General features: G+C 37.6%; 1 protein-coding gene across 1 annotated transcript; it reads right to left on the bottom strand.

The window, feature by feature from the left end:
- LOC103516499 (neurofilament heavy polypeptide) lies at window positions 1-27,363 on the bottom strand (the record flags this gene model as incomplete). Its single annotated transcript, XM_026828876.1, is given in 5 exon segments — window positions 1-228; window positions 884-1,138; window positions 2,264-2,542; window positions 25,891-25,991; window positions 26,964-27,363. Coding segments are annotated over 5 exon segments (978 nt in total), but the record flags the coding sequence as incomplete, so codon positions are not given.

Below are 27,363 nucleotides of genomic sequence, written 5' to 3'. Positions count from 1 at the left end.
CTCTTCTTTCAGTGCCTCAATTGGAGATTCGGCCTCGGTGCTCGTTTTGCTTTTGTCTTTTTTGGAAAACGACAGAGATCGGATGGACCATTTCTTGCTCTTCTTCTCTGAGGATTCGGGGGAGGCGGGTGTGGCTGGTGTTGCTGTTTCACTGTCTGCAGCTTCTGACTGTTTCTCAGGTGTTTTGTCGACGCCGTTTGTTAAATTTTCGCTCGCTTCCTTGGTTTCCTACAACACAACAAGGCTTATTCTCTCACTGTCTTCCTGAACAACGCTCACACATCCAACATACAAATGGAGTGGACCAACCCCCCACACAGTTAGCAGATGGCTTCTGTTTGAAACTTGGAAAGGAAAACTAATCTTCTCAAATGAAATGCTGCTCCATACGCCAAACGTTGCATTTGTGGTGCAGAGTGTTTGGGTGGTAGAGAGATCGCATCCATTTGCCTTCATCACCATCAACATCATTGACTCTCATATTTCTACAAGTTCCATCACCTCATAAGGAAATGATCCCATACGCCAAACGTTGCATTTGTGGTGCAGAGTGTTTGGGTGGTAGAGAGATCGCATCCATTTGCCTTCATCACCATCAACATCATTAACTCTCATATTTCTACAAGTTCCATCACCTCATAAGGAAATGATCTATATACATTTTCATCTCCTTCAGGAGAGGTTAAACTGAACATCTTCACCAACTTACACCAATGGAGATTGAAGAAGCCACATCTGTCACTATTGGGGTGTCCAAGGAGAATACCACTCAACACAACTTCTGACTAGAACATCAACAGTTCTCCTGGAGTAGTCGTCTTCTCATGCAAGAATACGATCACCACCATTGATGTCATCTAATGAGGACCAGATTCTTACTTACCTCTTCTTTTACGGTTTCGGGTGCGGATTCGTCCTTGGAGGGAGTTTTACTGCTCTTGTCTTTTTTTGAAAAGGATAGCGACAGAGACCATTTCTTTGAACTTTCTTTTTTGTCTGAGGTTTCGGTAGATTCAGGTGAGGCTGGTGTTTCTGTCGTGGCTGGCGTTTCACTGTCGGCAACTTCTGGTTGTGATTCGGCGGGGGTGGCTTCGGCATCGGCGGCTACTTTTTCTTCCTTGGCGGCTTCTTCACCTTCCTACAACAAAACAAGGGGAAACTAGAGACCGGTCTCGGGACGACATGACAGATTCCGTGATATCCAGGCTTGAATCATCCACGTCTTCATGCAAGGACAAACACAGGAGATCATAACTTCACGTCCATCATGCAAATGAATCAATGGAGACGCTACAAGATCACGACTTGACGATCCATCTTCAGAATTGAAATGCTGTTCCATGGATTGTATTAATCGTGCAACATAGTCGACAAACGCATGGTTCACAAGTTTATGTACAATTCCACACTTCGTCACTATCAATTCCCACATTCGACTCCATGCCATCTGACGATCTTTTACAACTCAAGAAGATGCAATCAATCTATGAAGAGTGACGATCCATCTTCAGAATTGAAATGCTGTTCCATGGATTGTATTAATCGTGCAACATAGTCGACAAACGCATGGTTCACAAGTTTAAGTACAATTCGACACTTCGTCACTATCAATTCCCACATTTGACTCCATGCCATCTGACGATCTTTTACAACTCAAGAAGATGCAATCAATCTATGAAGACATCCAGCAGAATTGAAGACATCTTTCTATCTATTTGAAGATCAGCCAATTCAAACTAGATTACAAAATTTAAATCCATTCCTAATGTATCCAAACGTTTTGACACTGACAAATTTTTCGATCACCGTCTTCAGAATTGAAATGCTGTTCCATGGATTGTATTAATCGTGCAACATAGTCGACAAACGCATGGTTCACAAGTTTATGTACAATTCGACTCTTCGTTACTATCAATTCCCACATTCGACTCCATGCCATCTGATGATCTTTTACAACTCAAGAAGATGCAATCAATCTATGAAGAGTTGAAGACATCCAGCAGAATTGAAGACATCTTTCTATTTATTTGAAGATCAGCCAATTCAAACTAGATTACAAAATTTAAATCCATTCCTAATGTATCCAAACGTTTTGACAGTGACAAATTTTTCGATCACCGAGATTTGGTCATAAAACCTCTAAAAATGAAATGATCTCTGCTAAAATATTCCCAACTATCCAAAGCTACCAAGTTAGGTCTTTTCATGCAGAAATGAGGCTACAATGTTTATATCACCCAAATGGAGAATGTTTCAAACTTACCTCTTCCTTCAACGACTCGGTTACAGATTCATCCTTGGAGGGTGTCTTCTCAGGTTTGCTCTTGTCTTTTTTGGAGAAGGAGAGAGATCGGAAGGACCATTTCTTCTTCGACTTTTCCTTCTTCTTTTTGTCGGAGGATTCGGTGGCAGATTCAGGGGAGGCTGGTGTGTCAGGTGTAGCAGCTGTTTCACTGTCGGCAGCTTCTCCCTGTTTTTCCGGTGTTTTGTCGACGCCATTGGCTAATTTTTCGGTCAGTTCGTTGATAACTTCCTTGGCTTCCTACAACACAAGAGGAAACAACCGGGCATCAGTGTCCATCACATCATGGCGTATATCCAAAGTCTTCATGCAAGGAGGAGGGATAGCATGTCAGGTCCATCAGATATACTAGGTGTAAGGGGTTCACATGCTACGTGCAAAGAATATGTACAGTTCCTTAGGTTCATGCGTAGATAGTTCAACTTCATGCAAAAAGAGAATGGAGAAGGAAAATAATTTCAAATGTGGTTTCAGAACAGAAGCCATGTACAAGGAGAGAAACCATCAATCATCCAATACACATAAGCATACCATGAGAGTTGCAATAAATGACAATTATTGGTCAGTGACGAAGATGATGTTCAGAAGACGATCAAGGACTGAAGGAAAAGTAATTAAAGATTTTGCATTACTTTTGACGTACCTATACATTTGTCTGCATAAGGAATCAAGTGGGAATAAGATCAAGATTTCAGACTCGAGATCATGCGAGAATAAGGTTTACTGAAGATTTTTCGGTAGTCAAGGGACAACATGCGAGTTTATACACTTCAAGTTTTGTATTCATATTAAAGTGATGAGAAGCCGCCCAAAACTGAGAACACATATCACTCCAACGTACTCACTGAGAGGTTATCTAAACTCTCGAATACAAATCATTTTTCAAACCCCCTGAAAGCTTCCATTTTGTGTCTGGAACATTTTTTTCCTCCTAAAAAATAAAAATATACGTGTTCCACTTTACCCTCTCCTGTTGTGCCCGCAATATTTTTTGACTTCTCCATCAGCTTGAGTTGCTAGAACATGTCATTGTGAGGTAATGTGGTTTCAGAACAGAAGCCATGTACAAGGAGAGAAACCATCAATCATCCAATACACATAAGCATACCATGAGAGTTGCAATAAAAATGACAATTATTGGTCAGTGACGAAGATGATGTTCAGAAGACGATCAAGGACTGAAGGAAAAGTAATTAAAGATTTTGCATTACTTTTGACGTATACATTTGTCTGCATAAGGAATCAAGTGGGAATAAGATCAAGATTTCAGATTCGAGATCATGCGAGAATAAGGTTTACTGAAGATTTTTCGGTAGTCAAGGGACAACATGAGAGTTTATCAAGTTTTGTGTTCATATTAAAGTGATGAGAAGCCGCCCAAAACTGAGAACACAAATCACTCCAACGGACTCACTGAAAGGTTATCTAAAACTCTCGAATACAGTTTGCCTCACTTGATTTATGAAATCAAAGTCGCCACTGGTAAGGTAATAGCATATTTTATGCACCTCTTCCTCAGTACCCCAAGTTCCCAACCCCCTGGAGACCTTCAAAATATGGAGTAGAGAACATATTTTTCCAATATGTGGGACTTAATTTAATTGGACAGCCCTTTCATCTTTCATAGGCTTCAAAATATGACATGGGATTTTCTCGGGGATGCATGGCTTTACATGATATCTTTTGCATTTGTTTCAGGTATGTCCATATTGACGACCTTCAAAATATGGAGTAGAGAACATATTTTTCCAATATGTGGGACTTAATTTAATTGGACAGCCCTTTCATCTTTCATAGGCTTCTAAATATGACATGGGATTTTCCCGGGGATGCATGGCTTTACGCTTTACATGATATTTTTTGCATTTGTTTCAGGTATGTTATACCATGAGAGTTGCAATAAAAATGACAATTATTGGTCAGTGACGAAGATGATGTTCAGAAGACGATCAAGGACTGAAGGAAAAGTACTAAGATTTTGCATTACTTTTGACATATACATTTGTCTGCATAAGGAATCAAGTGGGAATAAGATCAAGATTTCAGATTCGAGATCATGCGAGAATAAGGTTTACTGAAGATTTTTCGGTAGTCAAGGGACAACATGAGAGTTTATCAAGTTTTGTGTTCATATTAAAGTGATGAGAAGCCGCCCAAAACTGAGAACACAAATCACTCCAACGGACTCACTGAAAGGTTATCTAAAACTCTCGAATACAGTTTGCCTCACTTGATTTATGAAATCAAAATCGCCACTGGTAAGGTAATAGTATATTTTATGCACCTCTTCCTCAGTACCCCAAGTTCTCAACCCCCTGGAGACCTTCAAAATATGGAGTGGAGAACATATTTTTCCAATATGTGGGACTTAATTTAATTGGACAGCCCTTTCATCTTTCATAGGCTCGAAAATGTGACATGGGAAAATTCCCCCCCATTTTCCCCGGCATGCATGCCTTCACATGATATTTTTTGCATTTGTTTCAGGTATGTTCATATTGACATATCATCAATCATACAGTTTCCCCTATGAATTCTATTTATTCGTTCTTTTTTTTTAGATTTTTGGAGATTATTATTTTCATATTGTTCTTCAGTGTCTTTTGTCTTTCTAAATTGTTTTCTGATCTACTGCTCTGCCAGATTTTTTTTCTTTTCTGACATTGTTATTGATAAACGTAAGAGAATAAATGTCTCCTTTGGAAATTGTTGAAGCAAACGGAAGAATTTGGTCCCAAATCGAATGTGAGAGGAATTGCTAATCAGTTAACATAGATTGAGAAAAGGAGAGACGACAGAAAGGAAAAGAAATAAAGGACGGAAGTGAAAAATGACATTTTTTCGAAGAAAAACACACATTTCATTCAATCCCGAGTTTTAAATATTTCTTTTTCTCCAATCGAGATAAACAGGGCAAGAAATTCCATGATAAAATCGAGAAACCTCAAACTCAGTAAGAACTTTCTAAGTGAAAGGAGGGACACATGGACAGAAAAAAGTTTTCGATTAGGATTTTCCAACAGTGACATATAGTGCGTCATCAAAAATGGCCTAAAGATAAGGATAATTGGCCAGACCACTGCGGTAAAAGATAGAAAAAAAAAGTAAAAATGAGAAAAAAGTTACACAAGGTGCGTCAGATATGTGAAGAGGGAGATAAAAATATGGTTCTACGTTTTCTCTTCTCCCTTTTGTTCTTCTGGATTGTTATTTTCTTTCACACATCCTAGCAGACAGGCGGAAAGAAGAGACAAAGTTAGCAGATTTCTCTTCTAACAGTTCCCGCAGTCACGTACCGAGGATTTTATCTTCTCGAAATGAAATGCTGCTTCTCCATTCCATACGTTGCATTAGTGCTGCATCCAGGTTGAGTGGAAGAGGGTTACGCTTTGATCCATTAGGTTTTCTTCTCTTCATCATCGCATTTCATGTTTTCATTTTATTATCTCATACGAGGAGGTTCATCTAATGAAATTCTTCCACGAGCTCTTCATATCTTTACGGGGTTTTGTGAGTTCCCTGGTGGTTTTTTTACTGGTTCATCTTATGCAATCACATATTTTCTTCGCAAACGGGTTCTATGTAGTGGGAAAATTAGTGCAATTCAAATGCATGCTACAATCAAACATATTGCGATGGCGGTACAAACACAAGGGATATATCATTGGGGAGATAGATATAAACTGGGGAGACTCAGATATCACTTAGCATTCGCATGTATGGCACCCACCAGACATCAACGTCAATGTCGCAATATTCCATAGATTCAAAATAGAACTCCCCAAATATTCTAATCTGATGTGACACAAATATCAGCAGAACGCCAAACACAGAAAGAGTGCAACAATGCTTTCATGTTGACGTAGTTCCAAGTAGAGCTGGAGAATGAGAATGGGGGATGCGGCAAATATGAAAATTATTCGCTTAAATGGACTCGAAGACTCCCTTACACAAACTGATTAATTACAATTATTATTATGTGGTGGACTCTTGTTGATAAAAGTGGTGGAAACTCTTCATAAAAGAGGAGGATGTTTTGAAGACCAGTAATTGCGATATCCAAAGGTGATCAATGGATCATTATCACTTTACAATAAATTATTGTACGATAAAATACAAGCCTTCCGGAACGGTACCTCCTGTCCTGTGTCAACATAGAGATATTAAGGTTATACTTGTGCCAGCATGGTAGGTAAACATTGGATGTTAGGATTTTTGAGATATAGGGAAAAATCCTACAATGCTGCAGTGAGCACCAAAGTTGTGACATAATAACACAAAGAAATTGCATTTGTTGCAATTACTTTGGGGGAGGTTTCAAAGGTTACACTTTCACAGGGTATTATCTTTAATTTTTGCTTTCTTGGGTGTATCCTTAACTGAGCCACTGAGCCATTTTCAGAAGTCCATGATCAATTAATCACTTTTTACATTTATTTAAGTAGTTAATCACTTTTTACAATCTTTTATTTAGTTAAGTAATCACTTTTTACAACATTTATTTAGTTTGTAATACCTACTTAAGCTACTTTTGCTGGGCCGATTGACTTGAAATTTGGTTCAGTCGATTACAATAGGATATTCTATGAGAAAACTCAGATGATTATTTAATAAAAGCACGCATTTTTAATATCTTTCATTTGTTGAAACGCTTAATATAAAAACCCGTCCACTGTTGCCGGGAGGTTGACAATCAATAAGTAATGAAACTTGTGTACGTGTGTCAGCTCTGGAGAGAAAAATACAAGACCAAGAAGAAGATGAGAAAAAAATCTCATTATATCTCACGCCCCCTCCCAATGTCACCTTTGGGACATTATGACTCTCAGAAATAGGAAACTGAAGGAAAAGCAGCCGCCATATACCAGATCGGTAACCCGAACAGCTGGAGCTTTGAAAAACAATTAATAATCACTTAGCTGGAGATGACGAACAGAAGAATAATATAATCACTTAATTACGCATCTGCATAACTTGCCATACATGGGTGCCATTGTAATAGGCGCATGATTTATCGATAGGTGTTATGGAATAATGTTTACATTCCATGGGTAGATGAGGTGATGATGATGGGCTTGCAGTCAATGAACCAGATCAACTATTTGCATTATTTATGGAGGATTTTTTATTGGAGCAGATCGGCGGAACTCTGTTAATACAATTTACATTTTTAGATCACATGTTGGACAAGGTACTCTAGAATATGCAATGGCAGGGCTTGAATATCTTTCTTGTCATGATGTCATGCCTTTCTTAAATACCGTCTACTGCACATATTAGAGTACACAGACGAGATCGGAAAAGAGAAACACGAGTAGCTACTGAAGGTGTTGGGATGACTTTGGAGCTTGAGGGTCCATCAATAATACGACAAACAGGATAATGCTCTCTCCGATACTCAACCAAATTGAATACTAGTGGTTGCCTCATATTCACAAGTCACAAAACAAGATACAGTAAGTGAGAACGATTGCCAAAAGTGATCATTATTCCCTCCGGGAATTTTTTAGCCCGTAGTTTATTCGATCGTGATTAGAGAAAATCAGTACCTATGTACCTACCTAATTCGTAGATTCGTATAAGCTTAACCCATCCCCTGGGGCAAAGTGCCCCAACACCTAAGCCTCAGAGTGGGCTTTTTGTGTATGGAGTTAAGCTCACAGAAAGAGTGCAACAATGCTTTCATGTTGACGTAGTTCCAAGTAGAGCTGGAGAATGAGAATGGGGGATGCGGCAAATATGAAAAGTGTCCGCTTAAATGGACTCGATGACTCCCTTACACAAACTGATCAATTACAATTATTATTATGTGGTGGACTCTTGATAAAAGTGGTGGGAACTCTTCATAAAAGAGGAGGATGTTTAGAAGACCAGTAATTGCGATATATTCACAACACATGAACACAGAAACAAAAGTGGGAATGATTGGCAAAGGTGATCAATGGATCATTATCATTTTACAACTATTGTACGATAAAATACAAGCCTTCTTAATCATACCGATGACTTTTACTTGCGCTCATCAACTCAAGAGATCCTTTTACGGATAGAAACTTATAACAGAAACATAGAGCGTTGAAGCTTTTCAGTTTTCAGTAAAAACAGGTGACCGTTCTTTCATTCTATTTTTGTCACAGACTAAACTTTGACTTTTCTCTGAAATATCCAAATCTCAACTTGTCCCTTCGGATTTCCCACTGGACTGCGACAGCACCCAACGTATAACAAGTTCTCCAAAAATACACAAATACTACACGACTAAAAATAGATGGCTCAACATTTTTTTCTGTGCACGGGTGCTCCCTACTCCCTAAAAAAAAAAAGGATTGATGTTGAGAATGTTTCAGTTTGTTAGTTTTTCTAAGATAAAATATTATGAAGCATTATTAGATTCTGCCAAGATTTAATTACACTCGATTAGATTTGTTAATTACAAATGTCCAAAAGTGACAGCTTGAAATTATGAAAGTGAATAAATGATTAGATTTAATTAATTGAAAGTAGAGCACTAACACATCACAATTCAATAACTGATATTATATTGTCTTCATTTAATTCGGAAGTCTTGGTGCTTAAATAAAGGTTCCTTCGAAATCCGTCTAATGTTCCAGGAAGTACCTATGTGGAATTCCCTTTTCCGAAAAGGGATACCATTCATACCGTGCCATTTTACAAACTACTAAAGTGGTAGCAGCAAGTACTAATTTAGCGTTCTACAAAAATAAGACTAAAAAATACATAAAAGACAAGCGTGCTTAAACTATCATACAGAAAAGTAATTAAAGAATAAACAGAAATTGAGAAAGTGTACTTGTAAATGTAGATCTTCAATTATTGTCCTCATGCAGTTGAATTAGTGAAAATGTTCTTTTTGGTTAGTGAAAAAACTTAAACGCCCAAAAGAAAAGAAGACCAGGGTTATAGGAGCTTTTATGTACAATTTTATTTTGGAACAATTTTGATGTTAGTGATGTTTCACAAAAAAATCCCAGAATGTTTAAAAACACAATATTTCTGACAGTCACCAAGCACCAAGAGTCTAGCAGACACTCCTCCCACACAACTTACCTCTTCAGTTTTAGCAGGTGTTTCTTTGTTTTCTTCGGCAGATTCGGCTGTTTTTTCACCTTCAGCTGTTTTTTCGCCTGTTTCACCCTCGGGTTTGGCTTCTGGTGTGCCGGATTTGTTAAACATGGATGTGATTTTGTTTAGTGACCAATTTTTTAGTGTGCCGTTCTTTGTCTAGCAGACTCTCCCACACAACTTACCTCTTCAGTTTTAGCAGGTGTTTCTTTGTTTTCTTCGGCAGATTCGGCTGTTTTTTCACCTTCAGCTGTTTTTTCGCCTGTTTCACCCTCGGGTTTGGCTTCTGGTGTGCCGGATTTGTTAAACATGGATGTGATTTTGTTTAGTGACCAATTTTTTAGTGTGCCGTTCTTTGAGACCTCCTTCGGAACAGAAGAATGAAATAGAAAACGAGCCCGATTAAAATCAAAACAAGAAAAACGCAAAGGAACAAATAATACATAACGGAAAAGGAAAAGATATAACACAAAATTAAAACATAAAAAAAGAACTAAAATAAACAATGCTCGAAGAATACAAGGGGGAAAAGGAGAAAATTAAATAATAAAAGTAAGGAAAGTAAAAACGAGGTAAGTAAAAGTAAAATTAAAATAAACAATAGAAGAAAGTAGCAGGGAAATTTAAAGAAACAAGAAAAACTCAAATAAAAAGAACGACCTAGTTGTCCCCGTTTGTGCGTATTACAGATACTGTATTCCAGCTAACAAGTCTGTTATTTCCTGTTATCAGGGAAGATACTTTCTTATCAATGGAAATACTTTGTGCACCTATATTGGAAGATAACGGAGAAATGTTTTTTCTACTATCGTACCTACCAATACCTACAGTAAAAGTGTGTTTTCTACTTATTTTGTGACATGAGATAGTAAGAGTTTGTGTCCGTGTGTAAACGATTGTATGAATGTAGAAATATTGAGATCCTAATCCTACGTTTTGTGGTTTCATTCATGAAAATTGTCAACTGTGTCACAAACAGTCAGGATTAAGATTCTATTCTGTGTATAACTAAAAATAATGCTTACCAATGTGTTATGGACTGCCCTTACCATTTTGCACCAAATTTAGACGAGATAATCGGGAACTTTTTCGGGTGCCCATACTAGTACATGCAACTAACTGTAATAGTACGTAATAAACCCCCAGTGCCTGAAATTCATTGGGACGTGAAATTTTCACTCTTATAAACTCCCCCATACTGAACCAGAGTATAATATAACTCATTTGTAACTTGGAGTTATAATGGAAATTGCATCAGGTGTAGGTATTGTGGTGGTGAAGTTAATTTTCATAATCAAGTTAGAAGTTCATCAATGCACATTTATACACTTTCCAAGCAAAGATGACATAAATAAACAAAATGAAGATAGTCCAGAGTTGGTTGAAAAGGACCCAGGAAAGTGTGAAAGTTGTTCTTGATCTCTCTACATAGGAATTCTTCCTATTTTCCATTTTGATATTTCACGGACAATTTTTGTGAATTACCTTCTTCTTCTTTTTTTTTTCATCTTGGGTGATAAAAAGAGAAAAACTGTCTTCCTACGTATGGAAACAGTGTAGTTACTCTTCCATAGTGTCAACCCGTTTTAATTGAATCTAGCCTCATCATCCATCTCCTCTGTCATCTCTTCTTCATCATCATTTCCTTCTTTCTCTTCTTCATCACCTACTTCTCTTCATTCTTCTCCTCCTTCTTCTTGATGTACTTCTCATTCTCCTTTCTCTTCATCTACTTCTCCGCTTCCCTGTTCCTCTTTATCTACTTCTTCATTATCTTTCTCTTCGTCCTTCATTCTGTCGATGTCGGTGCAAATTACTTTCAGCCTCCATGACTCCATGTTTCACAACTTTCTACTTTTTCCCATTTAAACCTGTAGTACGTACGTACGTTACGTACAGACCATGGGCTAAAAACCACTTTTTTGGAATCAGGGGACCCCAAAACGGATATTTCCACCCATTTCCCGATTTTGAAAATTTGGACCGATTGCAATACTTTCTCATTACCTTGTATAGGTTCCCTATACGTAAAGGTAATAGAAAGTAAAAATTGTTAGAAGTTTATAATTATAAGCGAAGTTTTCCGGAAAAGTTTCAGGAATTTTCACAATTTTACGCTACCCCAAGTTTATGAAAAACATGCTTATGAATTAAGAATTAAAAACACTGGGATTAGAAACTTCACGGTTCATTCTTTCTTTCAGATTTCTTACAGACTTCCTATTTCAAAAGCTGACAAGTTGAAGAGTTAACGGGACAAGATTCGGGATCATGGTTCAAGATCAAACAAATCAGTCATCAATACTTGATGGATCTCCACAAGATAATAAAAAGCACCAACATAATAGAAGAAAGATTACAAGGTAATGTAGGTAAGCTTCAAGAACATCTCGAGTGAAGCCTGAGGCTAAGGCTTAGCTTGAAAAAACTCATCGAAGAATTCGACACATAACTTTCGGATCTGACATCTCAAACCTATCCAGAAGAGCACGCACGAAGGCTAGATTCCTCCGTGTTCTTGCAAGTCATCGCCGTATACCAGATTGGTAACCCGAACAGCTGGAGCTTTGAAAAACAATTAATAATCACTTAGCTGGAGATGACGAACAGAAGAATATTATAATCACTTAATTACGCATCTGCATAACTTGCCATACATGGGTGCCATTATAATAGGCGCATGATTTATCGATAGGTGCTATGGAATAATGTTTACATTCCATGGATAGGTGAGGGCCATACATGGGTGCCATTATAACAGGCGCATGTTTTATCGATAGGTGTTATGGAATAATGTTTACATTCCATGGGTAGATGAGGTGAACATTATCACCCAGCAGATGATATTGAGATAGGTCCTATCCTGTCTCTCTGGCAGAGGGGTATGCTTGCCCTGTGACAGGGGTAACAGTAATGGCTTGCTAATTGTCTTGGTGACGACGGGTCATCAGAAATACACCCTGACACCCCGTCACCCGTCAGGTCGGAAATAAACCTGACACATTTCATTATCACCCAGCAGATGATATTGAGATAGGTCCTATCCTGTCTCTCTGGCAGAGGGGTATGCTTGCCCTGTGACAGGGGTAACAGTTATGGCTTGCTAATTGTCTTGGTGACGACGGGTCATCTAATCTATTTTGGGACGGAACCTCTCAATGGCAGGGCTTGAATATCTTTCTTGTCATGATGTCATGCCTTTCTTAAATACCGTCTACTGCACATATTAGAGTACACAGACGAGTAGCTACTGAAGGTGTTGGGATGACTTTGGAGCTTGAAGACCCATCCATAATACGACTAACAGGATAATCCTCTCTTCAATACTCAACCAAATTGAATACTAGTGATTGCGTTAGGATTATTGAGATATTGGGAAAAATCCTACAATGCTGCAGTGAGCACCAAAGTTGTGATATAATAACACAAAGAAATTGCATTTTGTTGCAATTACTTTGGGGGAGGTTTTAAAGGTTACACTTTCACGGGGTATTATTTTTAATTTTTGCTTTCTTGGGTGTATCCTTAACTTAGCCATTTTCAGAAGACCATGATCAATTAATTACTTTTTACAATCTTTTATTTAGTTTGTAATACCTATTTAAGCAACTTATGCTGGGCCGATTGACTTGAAATTTGGTTCAGTCGATGACAGTAAGTTGTTCTATGAGAAAACTAGAAGTTTATTTAATAAAAGCATGCATTTTTAACATCTTTCATTTGTTGAAACGCTTAATAAAAACCCGTCCACTGTTGCCGGGAGGTTGACAATCAATAAGTAATGAAACTTGTGTACGTGTGTCAGCTCTGGAGAGAAAAATACAAGAACAAGAAGAAAATGAGAAAAAAATCTCATTATATCTCACGCCCCCTCCCAATGTCACCTTTGGGACATTAGGACTCTCAGAAATAAGAAGCAGAAAGAAATAAAGGAGAAGGAAAAGAGAAAGAAGGAGGAGGAGGAGGACAAGGAAAAGAAGTAGAAGGAAAAGGAAAACTAACAACAAGAAGAGAAGAAGTAATGGAAGCGGAAAGAGGAAAACACATGGCAAGAATTCTTGAGGCAGGCGGGAACAACCCTACTGTGGATATGATTCCAGCATTCTTCTTATTCCTTTCTTAGTATTTAGAAGAACCTTACTCTGGAGTGTGAATAAGGATTCTATCATTCTTCTTCTTCCTTCTCGAAGATTTGAAATGCTAGGGACCCTCTAAAACCTACGAGACAATAATATTGACATTACTGGCAAAAGAGAGGGTATCACGTCATGATTGGAAAATAATGAAAACTACTCCACAATTCCCGGGTCTGCTAATGATAAAATTTCTTGACCCCGCCGGGAATCGAACCCGGGTCTCCCGCGTGCAAGGCGAGCGCAGTGACCACTACGCCATGGGAGCTGACTAGTCCTTAAAATAGCTCCCTCTAAAACCTACGAGACAATAATATTGACATTACTGGCAAAAGAGAGGGTATCACGTCATGATTGGAAAATAATGAAAACTACTCTACAATTCCCAGGTCTGCTAATGATATATGTATGTACAACTTCCTTTCTATTCGTATCTCATCTTCCTCCTGGAGTCTTCACATTCAACAACAAAAGGAAAAGAAGATAAAATATCGTCATGAAAATCTCACCGAATTAGATGTATAATGAACGAAACTATATAAATATATACAGAAGAAGTATGTATGTACAACTTCCTTTCTATTCGTATCTCATCTTCCTCCTGGAGTCTTCACATTCAACAACAAAAGGAAAAGAAGATAAAATAGCTTCATGAAAATCTCACAGAATTAGATGTATAATGAACCAAACTATATAAATATATACAGAAGAACGAAAATTTAATGAAAATACATACAGAAGAAGGAGAGCAACATTTGTTTGCATAGAAAAGCCATCTCCGTTTTGTTCGAAATTACGAAAATTTAATGAAAATACATACAGAAGAAGGAGAGCAACATTTGTTTGCATAGAAAAGCCATCTCCGTTTTGTTCGAAATTAAAAAGGAGCTCTGGCAAAAACGTCGTTGTTGACAAAATAAAGCCGGAAATTTTAATTCACTTCACAATGCTGATTTATTCTCCTTCTCTCGTGCTGCTTCACAAATTTGCTGAATGCTTTTCCAGTCTGGTGCTATCTCAATGCTAGACGTACGAGTGCTTATCTATTCATTCTAAAGTACCTCTGCTATACATGCAGTATATGTTTGTAGAGTAGGTATAACATAATCCATTTGTAGTCGTGTTGTAAGGATGGATTTAACATCAGGACCAATGTTCGGAGTTGAAGAACATATCAGGAAAATTCGTCACGGGCCACCTTTGCCCTTTTGGGATGAATTTAGCGACATATTATTTTAGGATCGATATTTACGTGGGTATGGGTGCTATCTCAATGCTAGACGTACGAGTGCTTATCTATTCATTCTAAAGTACCTCTCCTATACATGCAGTATATGTTTGTAGAGTAGGTATAACATAATCCATTTGTAGTTGTGTTGTAAGGATGGATTTAACATCAGCACCAATGTTCAGAGTAGAAGAACATATCAGGAAAATTCGTCACGGGCCACCTTTGCCCTTTTGGGATGAATTTGGCGACATATTTAGGATCGATATTTACGTGGGTATCACAAAAATCGTCATTAATTAGACTGGCTTTAACATGATCTTGGAGTTGGACTTGGAAATTAAATCCTAATTTTAGAACTAAGTCACGCAAACAAAATAATGTTTTGCAAACTTAACCTTTCCATTTGTTTGCTATTATCGAAGTATGAACTTTATGAAGTCAATGCTGTACGTACAGAATACCCAATCAAGCAGCGCGTCGTGTTATGAAGTGATTTTCCAACCCCAATATTCGAAAGCGAAATTTCCGAGCCCATCCCTGAATTTCAGCCTGAATATTCCTCATTGAATAATTCTACAAGGCAGAGTACCTACACCGTTTCACTCCAACCCTGAAGATAATATGAGAGAGGGCATAGTGCAGTCCAGCCCTGGACCTTCACCAGTCTGCATATTCCGTATACAATTTCCTCTTGGAGAAACGTACAGAGGGACGCCCGCTTAGTCATCAAGTTAATCCCTTCCTATTATACTTTCACCCTTCGAAACTTTCCTCGACACCCCCCTCCTATCAACTCTACCCCTCTCACTTCCCCTACCCTCGAACTTACCAACCCCCTCCTGTCCATCCAACTTACACCCTTACTCCGACCATCACTTCCCCTCCCGTCTAACTTACCACCCCTCTCGTCTCTAACTCCCCCTCAATGCCATCCATCCCCCAAAGCTTTTTTTCACTTTCCACGAGGAGAGAGGAAAGCGTCTTCTCTGAAAGTTTTTATTGCGTTTCCAACATGTGAAATGCTTGGGGAGAGATTTGCGAACAATATACATACTTACATAATAATTGTTCCTCGATTGTACTTCGATGAAAATGAATGATAAATTCCTCTTCTTCTTCTTGTCTTCGTTTGTTTTGCGAAGTGAAGGCATTTTAATTTCTCCCCCTTTTCTTTCGTTGTTAAAAGGCGGGGTTTTATTATGAGTTTTGTGACAAGAGGACGATTGTGACAAATTATCGAACATATATTTATGTCTTCATCTTTACATTGCATTGTAGGTGTGGGTTTCCCTTTCTCTCATTAATGTATTCGCCGTCTTTTCAGCGCTTTTCCTTCCGAAGGAATGCTATAAATTTCAATGGATTGTCAAGCGTTTGTTGAGTTAGAACGATAGAGTTTCAGTGGTTCTGAGCACAATGGAATATTGGAAATTGCTTTTCATTTCAAGGATTTTCTGTAACTACAAAGTCTTCGAAAACTTGCTTCGCAACTTCAAAGTTGACGGCATAACCAAAGATTGTACCTGATGTACTTCTAGGAAAAGTGTATTTTTTTCCTTTTTCGTCTAGGAAGCTAGGAAATATTTCGAAGTTCGAACAGAACTTCCCCAATGACTTCACAGACGATAGCAACCCTAAAAATCACCATTTCACAGCATCCCACAGACATTACAGCAAAGTACATATCGGTTATACACGAAATTCGAGACTTTTTTCGCTACAGAACACATCATTTTTCAAACCCCCTGAAAGCTTCCATTTTGTGTCTGGAACATTTTTTTCCTCCTAAAAAATAAAAATATACGTGTTCCACTTTCCCCTCTCCTGTTGTGTCCGACCATCACTTCCCCTCCCGTCTAACTTACCACCCCTCTCGTCTCTAACTCCCCCTCAATGCCATCCATCCCCCAAAGCTTTTTTTCACTTTCCACGAGGAGAGAGGAAAGCGTCTTCTCTGAAAGTTTTTATTGCGTTTCCAACATGTGAAATGCTTGGGGAGAGATTTGCGAACAATAAAATAATTGTTCCTCGATTGTACTTCGATGAAAATGAATGATAAATTCCTCTTCTTCTTGTCTTCATTTGTTTTGCGAAGTGAAGGCATTTTAATTTCTCCCCCTTTTCTTTCGTTGTTAAAAGGCGGGGTTTTATTATGAGTTTTGTGACAAGAGGACGATTGTGACAAATTATTGAACATATATTTATGTCTTCATCTTTACATTGCATTGTAGGTGTGGGTTTCCCTTTCTCTCATTAATTTATTCGCCGTCTTTTCAGCGCTTTTCCTTCCGAAGGAATGCTATAACTTTCAATGAATTGTCAAGCGTTTGTTGAGTTAGAATGATAGAGTTTCAGTGGTTCTGAGCACAATGGAATATTGGAAATTGCTTTTCAAGGATTTTCTGTAACTACAAAGTCTTCGAAAACTTGCTTCGCAACTTCAAAGTTGACGGGATAACCAAAGATTGTACTTGTACTTCTAGGAAAAGTGTAATTTTATTCCTTTTTCGTCTAGGAAGCTAGGAAATATTTCAATGTCCAAACAGACGATAGCAACCCAAAAAATCACCATTTCACAGCATCCCACAGACATTACAGCAAAGTACACATCGATTATACATGAAATTCAAGACTTTTTTCGTTGTGACGGGATAACCAAAGATTGTACTTGTACTTCTAGGAAAAGTGTAATTTTATTCCTTTTTCGTCTAGGAAGCTAGGAAATATTTCAAAGTCCAAACAGAAGAACAGAACTTCCCCAAACAGACGATAGCAACCCAAAAAATCACCATTTCACAGCATCCCACAGACATTACAGCAAAGTACATATCGGTTATACACGAAATTCGAGACTTTTTTCGCTGCAGAACACATCATTTTTCAAACCCCCTGAAAGCTTCCATTTTGTGTCTGGAACATTTTTTCCTCCTAAAAAATAAAAATATACGTGTTCCACTTTACCCTCTCCTGTTGTGCTTTCACAATTTTACGCTACCCCAAGTTTATGAAAAACATGCTTATGAATTAAGAATTAAAAACACTGGGATTAGAAACTTCACGGTTCTTTCTTTCTTTCGGATTTCTTACAGACTTCCTATTTGAAAAGCTGAGATGTTGAAGAATTAACGGGACAAGATTCGGGATCATGGTTCAAGATCAAACGAATCAGTCAATACTTGATAGATCTCCACAAGATAATAAAAAGCACCAACATAATAGAAGAAAGATTACAAGGTAATGTAGGTAAGAACATCTCGAGTGAAGCCTGAGGCTAAGGCTTAGCTTGAAAAAAATCATCGAAGAATTCGACACATAACTTTCAGATCTGACATCTCAAACCTATCCAGAAGAGCACGAATGGAACGGAGAAAGAATATTGACAGGAAAATAATGCATGCTCTGAGTTTTAACTCGACGATTTTGGATTTGGTTTGTCTGTTTGTTCCATCATAACTCTCGAACGCTTTGTTTGATTTTGATGAATATCGACAAGAATGTACAACAAAAACGAAATTTCCTCATCGCATTATGGCCCTAATTGCGCTTTTTTCCGAGTAAGACTTAATCGAATGTCCACTAAACTTCCAGCAATATAACCAAGCTTAATGTATTCGCCGTCTTTTCAGCGCTTTTCCTTCCGAAGGAATGCTATAACTTTCAATGAATTGTCAAGCGTTTGTTGAGTTAGAACGATAGAGTTTCAGTGGTTCTGAGCACAATGGAATATTGGAAATTGCTTTTCATTTCAAGGATTTTCTGTAACTACAAAGTCTTCGAAAACTTGCTTCGCAACTTCAAAGTTGACGGCATAACCAAAGATTGTACCTGATGTACTTCTAGGAAAAGTGTATTTTTTTCCTTTTTCGTCTAGGAAGCTAGGAAATATTTCGAAGTTCGAACAGAACTTCCCCAATGACTTCACAGACGATAGCAACCCTAAAAATCACCATTTCACAGCATCCCACAGACATTACAGCAAAGTACATATCGGTTATACACGAAATTCGAGACTTTTTTCGCTGCAGAACACATCATTTTTCAAACCCCCTGAAAGCTTCCATTTTGTGTCTGGAACATTTTTTCCTCCTAAAAAATAAAAATATACGTGTTCCACTTTACCCTCTCCTGTTGTGCCCGCAACCCACAGCATATATTTTGACTTCTCCATCAGCTTGAGTTGCTAGAACATGTCATTGTGAGGTAATGTGGTTTCAGAACAGAAGCCATGTACAAGGAGAGAAACCATCAATCATCCAATACACATAAGCATACCATGAGAGTTGCAATAAAAATGACAATTATTGGTCAGTGACGAAGATGATGTTCAGAAGACGATCAAGGACTGAAGGAAAAGTACTAAGATTTTGCATTACTTTTGACATATACATTTGTCTGCATAAGGAATCAAGTGGGAATAAGATCAAGATTTCAGATTCGAGATCATGCGAGAATAAGGTTTACTGAAGATTTTTCGGTAGTCAAGGGACAACATGAGAGTTTATACAATTCAAGTTTTGTATTAATAATAAAGTGATGAGAAGCCACCCAAAACTGAGAACACAAATCACTCCAACGTACTCACTGAGAGGTTATCTAAACTCTCGAATACAGTTTGCCTCACTTGATTTATGAAATCAAAGTCGCCACGGGGGGCCCCCCCCCCCCCCCCCCCAAAAAAAAAAAAAAAAAAAAAAGGATTGACGTTGAGAATGTTTCAGTTTGTTAGTTTTTCTAAGATAAAATATTATGAAGCATTATTAGATTCTGCCAAGATTTAATTACACTCGATTAGATTTGTTAATTACAAATGTCCAAAAGTGACAGCTTGAAATTATGAAAGTGAATAAATGATTAGATTTAATTAATTGAAAGTAGAGCACTAACACATCACAATTCAATAACAACTGATATTATATTGTCTTCATTTAATTCGGAAGTCTGGGTGCTTAAATAAAGGTTCCGTCGAAATCCGTCTAATGTCTCAGGAAGTACCTATGTGGAATTCCCTTTTCCGAAAAGGGATACCATTCATACTGTGCCATTTTACAAACTACTAAAGTGGTAGCAGCAAGTACTAATTTAGCGTTCTACAAAAATAAGACTAAAAAACACATAAATGACAAGCGTGCTTAAATTATCATACAGAAAAGTAATCAAAAAATAAACAGAAATTGAGAAAATGTATTTGTAAATGTAGATCTTCAATTGGCCTCATGCAATTGAATTAGTGAAAATGTTCTTTTAGGTTAGTGAAAAAACTTAAATGTCCAAAAGAAAAGAAGACCAGGGTTATAGGGGAGCTCTTATGTACAATTTTATTTTGGAACAATTTGATGTTAGTGATGTTTCACAAAAAATCCCAGAATGTTTAAAAATACAATATTTCTGACAGTCACCAAGACAAACTACTAAAGTGGTAGCAGCAAGTACTAATTTAGCGTTCTACAAAAATAAGACTAAAAAATACATAAAAGACAAGCGTGCTTAAACTATCATACAGAAAAGTAATTAAAGAATAAACAGAAATTGAGAAAGTGTACTTGTAAATGTAGATCTTCAATTATTGTCCTCATGCAGTTGAATTAGTGAAAATGTTCTTTTTGGTTAGTGAAAAAACTTAAACGCCCAAAAGAAAAGAAGACCAGGGTTATAGGAGCTTTTATGTACAATTTTATTTTGGAACAATTTTGATGTTAGTGATGTTTCACAAAAAAATCCCAGAATGTTTAAAAACACAATATTTCTGACAGTCACCAAGCACCAAGAGTCTAGCAGACACTCCTCCCACACAACTTACCTCTTCAGTTTTAGCAGGTGTTTCTTTGTTTTCTTCGGCAGATTCGGCTGTTTTTTCACCTTCAGCTGTTTTTTCGCCTGTTTCACCCTCGGGTTTGGCTTCTGGTGTGCCGGATTTGTTAAACATGGATGTGATTTTGTTTAGTGACCAATTTTTTAGTGTGCCGTTCTTTGAGACCTCCTTCGGAACAGAAGAATGAAATAGAAAACGAGCCCGATTAAAATCAAAACAAGAAAAACGCAAAGGAACAAATAATACATAACGGAAAAGGAAAAGACAGGTATAACACAAAATTAAAACATAAAAAAAGAACTAAAATAAACAATGGTCGAAGAATACAAGGGGGGAAAAGGAGAAAATTAAATAATAAAATTAAGGAAAGTAAAAATGAGGTAAGTAAAAGTAAAAATAAAATAAACAATAGAAGAAAGTGGCAGGGAAATTTAAAGAAACAAGAAAAACTCAAATAATAAAAAGAACGACCTAGTTGTCCCCGTTTGTGCGTATTACAGATACTGTATTCCAGCTAAACAAGTCTGCTATTTCCTGTTATCAGGGAAGATACTTTCTTATCAATGGAAATACTTTGTGCACCTATAAGGAAGATAACGGAGAAATATTTTTTCTACTATTGTACCTATTTATTTATTCATATTTTATTATTTTCTATTGTTACTCTTGCTTTTATTATTACTATTGTTGTTATTTTTTTTCTTTTTTTTTCTCTTTTTTGTATATGTTTTAATGATCTAAGCAATTGTAATTGTATTATGAAACAAATAAAATTACCAAATTACCTATACCTACAGTAAAAGTGTGTTTTCTACTTATTGTGACATGAGATGGTAAGAGTTTAGGAATGTTACTACAAGTGTCCGTGTGTAAACGATTGTATGAATGTAGAAATATTGAGATACTAATCCTACGTTTTGTGGTTTCATTCATGAAAGTTGTCAACTGTATCACAAACAGTCAGGATTAAGATTCTATTCTGTGTATAACTAAAAATAATTCTTACACATGTGTTATGGACTGCCCTCACCAGTTTGCACCAAATTTTGACGAGATAATCGGGAACTTTTTCGGGTGCCCATCCTAGTAGGTACATGCAAATGCAACTAACTGTAATAGTACGCAATAAACCCCAGTGCCTGAAATTCATTGGGTCGTGAAATTTTCACTCTTATAAACTCCCCCACACTCAACCAAGGAATAGAAGGGAGACATGAAGGAGGAGGAGGAGGAGGAGGAGGAGGAGGAGGAGGAGGAGGAAGAAGAACAAGAAGAGAGGAAGTTCAAACGAATATCTTCAGACTTGTCCCTTCTCCCATCTTTTGTTTTTATTATAAACGACCTTTTAATTTGAAGACGAAAGACTAGAAGAGAGGAAAAGATAATTTTTCTTTTGAACGTGGAGTATCGACGTATCCATGATTAAAAAGAAAATTAATTACTCCATCTTTAGCCAGACTGGTTGAGTGGAAGAGCTCTTTAAGTGAAAATCCTGCCATTCAAGCCTTGAAAAAAGCGTCACCATAAAAAGACAGTACCTATTCTTGAGAGTTTGTAGAAAGTGGAGAGACTTGAGAATTGAAAAAAAGGAGGTGCGTATCAGGTGAAAAAAGTCCATCGTTTTTTGGACCAAATAGTAATCTGAGAAGGTTTCGATTGAGACTTTCAAAAGACCGCAGGAATTTTCACAATTTATGTACAGTAGAAGGATAACAAATTACCAAAGCGAGTTTGCAGAAAAGGCTCACAATTCCCACAAACGTGAAACGGCTGGATAATACGATGAAATCGACAAATTGATGATTTCATCTCGACTCTCGAGTCTGGATATATGCTGCAAGTAGAGAAATAAGAAATTTAAAAGAGGAATTTTTATGGGGAGGGAATTTTTATGATATAGGTCCTGATAAACAAATAATGTTCGATATACGGGAAACAAATTTACGATAAGGGAGATAACTTCGACATTCGGGGGATGTTCTGGGGGAAATGTGAAATGATTAACTGGGGATATAGAATAATTTCATGCGGTGCGGAAACTACAGACATATGCCAGTCCTGTGGTGAAACTTTCACTTCAGTGGAAAGCTATTTCCTTGGTGCATATTACATATTCCAAGTGTTTTTTCCTATATCACTATAGGCAAACGTTACTATTAGATACAACTGCTACAAACAAAATAATGAAAGCTTTCGTTTTCTGTATAAATAAAAAACAAAGTTAGACGGGAAACTTCTTTGCATGCAAACTTTTGTGTTGTGTGCTCCCAACCTGTACTTTATGCAATTACACTCAGGCCCAATTTTGATACATATACTGAACAGTATACCTATGTCGATATTGCCCTAGACAGCTTTTGTTTTTGGTTTCTGGGTGTGATTTTATTCAATTATTCTCTCTTGTAATTCAAGTTTAATTTTATCTATTCCAATATGACGGGCTTTATCTTTTCTATTGGACTTTTAAGGCTGATTTTGTGCAATACCTAGTTCACAAACCACTGCGGAGTGCGTTTCAACTGAGATTAAGCCTACAAGTGTTTTTCTACAACAGCTACTGAAAATATCAAAAAGCACAACAGTAAGCCAAAAGAACTGCTAAAACTACAAAAGCACGTCAAAAAACTACAGAAAAGGCTAGAGTGTAAGAAAGAGAATGAATATAAAATATCCTGAAAGAAAATTTCAACACCCATTCGGCTCTCTCAAGTGTTCCAAAAAGTCAAAAATATCAAACGGTTGAATCTAGATTTAAATCAAACTCGTATTCCGAGCAAAAACGTTATTTATTTATCTATGTTTTCTGTCCAAACTCCAAATACAGAACGTACAAATTAGGAACCCTTCGCTCCCCAAGACAATCCGATTTCAGCCCTATATGGGTGGTTGCCTGGTTGCCTATTTCCTAACCAAGAATACGAAAAATTGCAATATTACGAGACATAAAGGGACTTTTCAGTCCCCTCCCAAGCAGGATAAACAAGGTATCTAGTCTTCCCGCCCAAGTTAAACCAAAGTAACTAATATCACTCATTATAACTCATTTGTAACTTGGAATTATAATGGAAACTGCATCAGGTGTAGGTATTGTGGTGAAGGTAATTTTCATAATCAAGTTAGAAGTTCATCAATGCGCAGTTATACACTTTCCGAGCAAAGATGACAAGTAATAAATAAACAAAATGAAGATAGTCCAGAGTTGGTTGAAAAGGACCTGGGAAAGTGTGAAAGTTGTTGATCTCTGCATAGGAATTCCTCCTGTTTTCCATTTTGATATTTCACGGACAATTTTTGTGAATTACCTTCTTCTTTTTTCTCATCTTGGGTGATAAAAAGAGAAAAACTGTCTTTCTACGTATGGAAACAGTGTAGTTACTCTTCCATAGTGTCAACCCGTTTTAATTGAATCTAGCCTCATCATCCATCTCCTCTATCATCATCATTTCCTTCTTTCTCTTCTTCATCACCTACTTCTCTTCATTCTTCTCCTCCTTCCTCTTCTTTCTTCTTGATGTACTTCTCATTCTCCTTTCTCTTCATCTACTTCTCCTCTTTCCTGTTCCTCTTTATCTACTTCTTCTCTCCATTCTTCTTCATCCTTCATTCTGTCGATGTCGGTGCAAATTACTTTCAGCCTCCATGACTCCATGTAATGCAATCTCAGCACTTTTGTGTTGTGTGCTCCCAACCTGTACTTTATGCAATTACACTCAGGCCCAATTTTGATACATATACGTATACTGAACAGTATACCTATGTAGATATTGCCCTAGACAGCTTTTGTTTTTGGTTCCTGGGTGTGATTTTATTCAATTATTCTCTCTTGTAATTCAAATTTAATTTTATCTACTCCAATATGACGGGCTTTATCTTTTCTATTGGACTTTTAAGGCTGAATTTGTGCAATACCTAGTTCACAAACCACTGCGGAGTGCGTTTCAACTGAAATTGAGCCCTTTCTACAACAGCTACTGAAAATATCAAAAAGCACAACAGTAAGCCAAATAAATTGCAGAAACTACTAAGCACAACAAAAAACTACAGATGATATCAATATTGTAAAAAATGACTTTTAAAGGATTAGGAGGCATATATCCTGAAAGAAAATTTCAACACCCATTCGGCTCTCTGCTATTAACAATATTACGAGACTTAAAGGGACAGAATAAACAAGGCATGTATCTAGTCTTCCCGCCCAAGTTCATTTTGTAAAAATAAACAAATCTGTTGTAACACATGGCAAGAATTCTTGAGGCAGGCGGGAACAACCCTACTGTGGATATGATTCCAGCATTCTTCTTATTCCTTTCTTAGTATTTGGAAGAACCTTCCTTACTCTGGAGTCTAAGGATAAGGATTCTAAGCATTCTTCTTCTTTTCCTAACATTTGAAATGCTAGGGTGAAATACACCCTGACACCCCGTCACCCGTCAGGTCGGAAATAAACCTGACACATTTCATTATCACCCAGCAGATGATATTGAGATAGGACCTATTCTGTCTCTCTGACAGAGGGGTATGCTTGCCCTGTGACAGGGGTAACAGTAATGGCTTGCTAATTGTCTTGGTGACGACGGGTCATCTAATAAGAAGAAAAAGCACTAGGAGATGGCGAAGAAAAAAAAATGTGCAGCTCTCCATGAAATATTCAAAGGATTTATGCTTCAGAGTGAGAGAAAATTGCGTTTGGTGTTGCCAAAGGAATTAAGGCCGGGGGCTTACCAAGTAGAATTCCATACCTTAAGATTGAGCTTAGTGTTATAGCTCCGAGTTTACTGAAGTTCGTAATAATTTCAACTGATAAATTAGGGCCACAGCCTTTTTTGAGAACCATCTTGGGGACACTTGAATTTTCAAACAAGAGAGCCGAATGGGGACAGAATGGGTATACATAATTTCTCGTTTTGAAACTTCAACCAATGACAGCAGCAAGATAGCTAGCTACCCTTGTTGGGGTTTGTATTTACAAAATAAATTTCATGACTACACGGGGACTGGAACCACCAACCTCCAAATACGAAGCCCACTCCGATCCTGAGGTTGGTAACCCTAATGAATGATATAACTTCCTTAAAATAAAATAGAATATAGATACCTTGCTTATACTGCCACAATTAGATATTAGTGCTTTATTTAGACTGTCGAATTAGGACATGTAGTCCCTTTATCTCAACAGTTTAATATTGCACCACTTCATTTGTGTCGTCCCCTTTACTCCCCCAGTCTAAATTTGGTCTTGTGTATTCGGCACAGCTTTTAGATTAGACTAAGCAGTCCTCGTTGGGTCATTGGTGGAAGTCTCACAAATTTCCAATTTCCGACGATTACTCACCTCTGTGACAGTTTTGACTTCCTCCTTCACCTCCTCCGTGACCTCCTCCACAATCTTCTCCACGTGTGTGGACACGCCATTGGCGACCGTTTTGACGGCACCCTCGCTACCTAGCTAAATAAAGTAGATATGTACCTACCTACTCTTATTTAACATTTTCATCTCAAGTAAGAAGGAAAACTAAAGTAGTGGGGAATATACAAGGAGACTACTGGGTAATCCATGACGAATGAATTCTACTGAACATAGTGGCGTAGGTAGTGGATGTGTTTCCTGGGGAAGAATATAGAGGGAGTTTGAAGAACTAGACGGAATTTCTTGAAAATCGAGGGGAAAGGGCTTGAAAATAAATTTGGTCTTGCTTAGCTTGGAACTCTGTAGGTAAGCGCTAGGTCGCGTGTTCGATTCCCACGAACTGTCATATTCAGTAGGTAATATCATATTCTAGTAATACCTACCTACCCTACAAATTAGGGCCTCAGCCTTTTTTGAGAACCATCTTGGGGACACTTGAATTTTCAAACAAGAGAGCCGAATGGGGACAGAATGGGTATAAATAATTTCTCATTTTGAAACCTCAACCAATGACAGCAGAAAGTTAGCTACCCTTGTTGGGGTTTTTAGATAAAATTTCATGACTTGGACTCGAACGACCAACCTTCAAATCCGGTGATAACCACTCACTCCACTTCTGAGTTTACTGTGGTAACCCCAACGATTTTTTTTTCTCCCTCTCTCTCTTCAGTGTAGAATCTACACTGTAGATTATACCTTTAGAGAGTAGATTATACCTTTAGAATCACGATATAAAGCCAGAATGAGACTGAAAAGTCCCTTTACTCCCGCCGTCTAAACAAGGTATTTGGCACAGCTGTTAGATTGGACTAAGCAGTCTTCGATTCGTCATTGGTCGAAATCTCAAAAATGAAATTTGCAGATTCTATTCTGCAGGTTGATTAGTTGAATACTCACCTCTGTGACAGTTTTGACTTCCTCCTTCACCTCCTCCGTGACTTCCTCCACGATCTTCTCCACATGTGTGGACACGCCGTTAGCCACCGTTTTGACGGCACCCTCCACATCTCCCTCCTCTATCTTAGCGATGGCGTCGTTCACGGCGTTCCCGTTCTCGCCCTTCTTCGGAGTGGCCGAAATATCGACCGACCTTTTACTTTGCTTGGCACCCATGACGTGTCGTGCTTCGATATAGCGGGTTTTTAGTTTCCAACTACCGGGGAGTCAATGCGTTAAAAACGAACGGGGGACCTGGAATCAAGGAATAGTTTTATTTTTTAATATTTACAGACAACCATTTATTAGTTGAAACATTAATTTACAATGAAAAAACAAAAAAAGACAAATAATGAACATTAAAATTAAAACAAAAGGTAAACATAATTATTAGAGAATGCCTATCTAAACTGACTGAGAACCTATATCTATATACCTGGAACTATCATTTACCTATCTACA

This window comes from Diaphorina citri, unplaced genomic scaffold, assembly GCF_000475195.1.
Source record: "Diaphorina citri unplaced genomic scaffold, Diaci psyllid genome assembly version 1.1 scaffold1584, whole genome shotgun sequence".
NCBI classification, from domain to species: domain Eukaryota; kingdom Metazoa; phylum Arthropoda; class Insecta; order Hemiptera; family Psyllidae; genus Diaphorina; species Diaphorina citri.
Note: the sequence above shows the minus strand (reverse complement) of the source record. Positions and strands in the feature narration are given on the sequence as shown.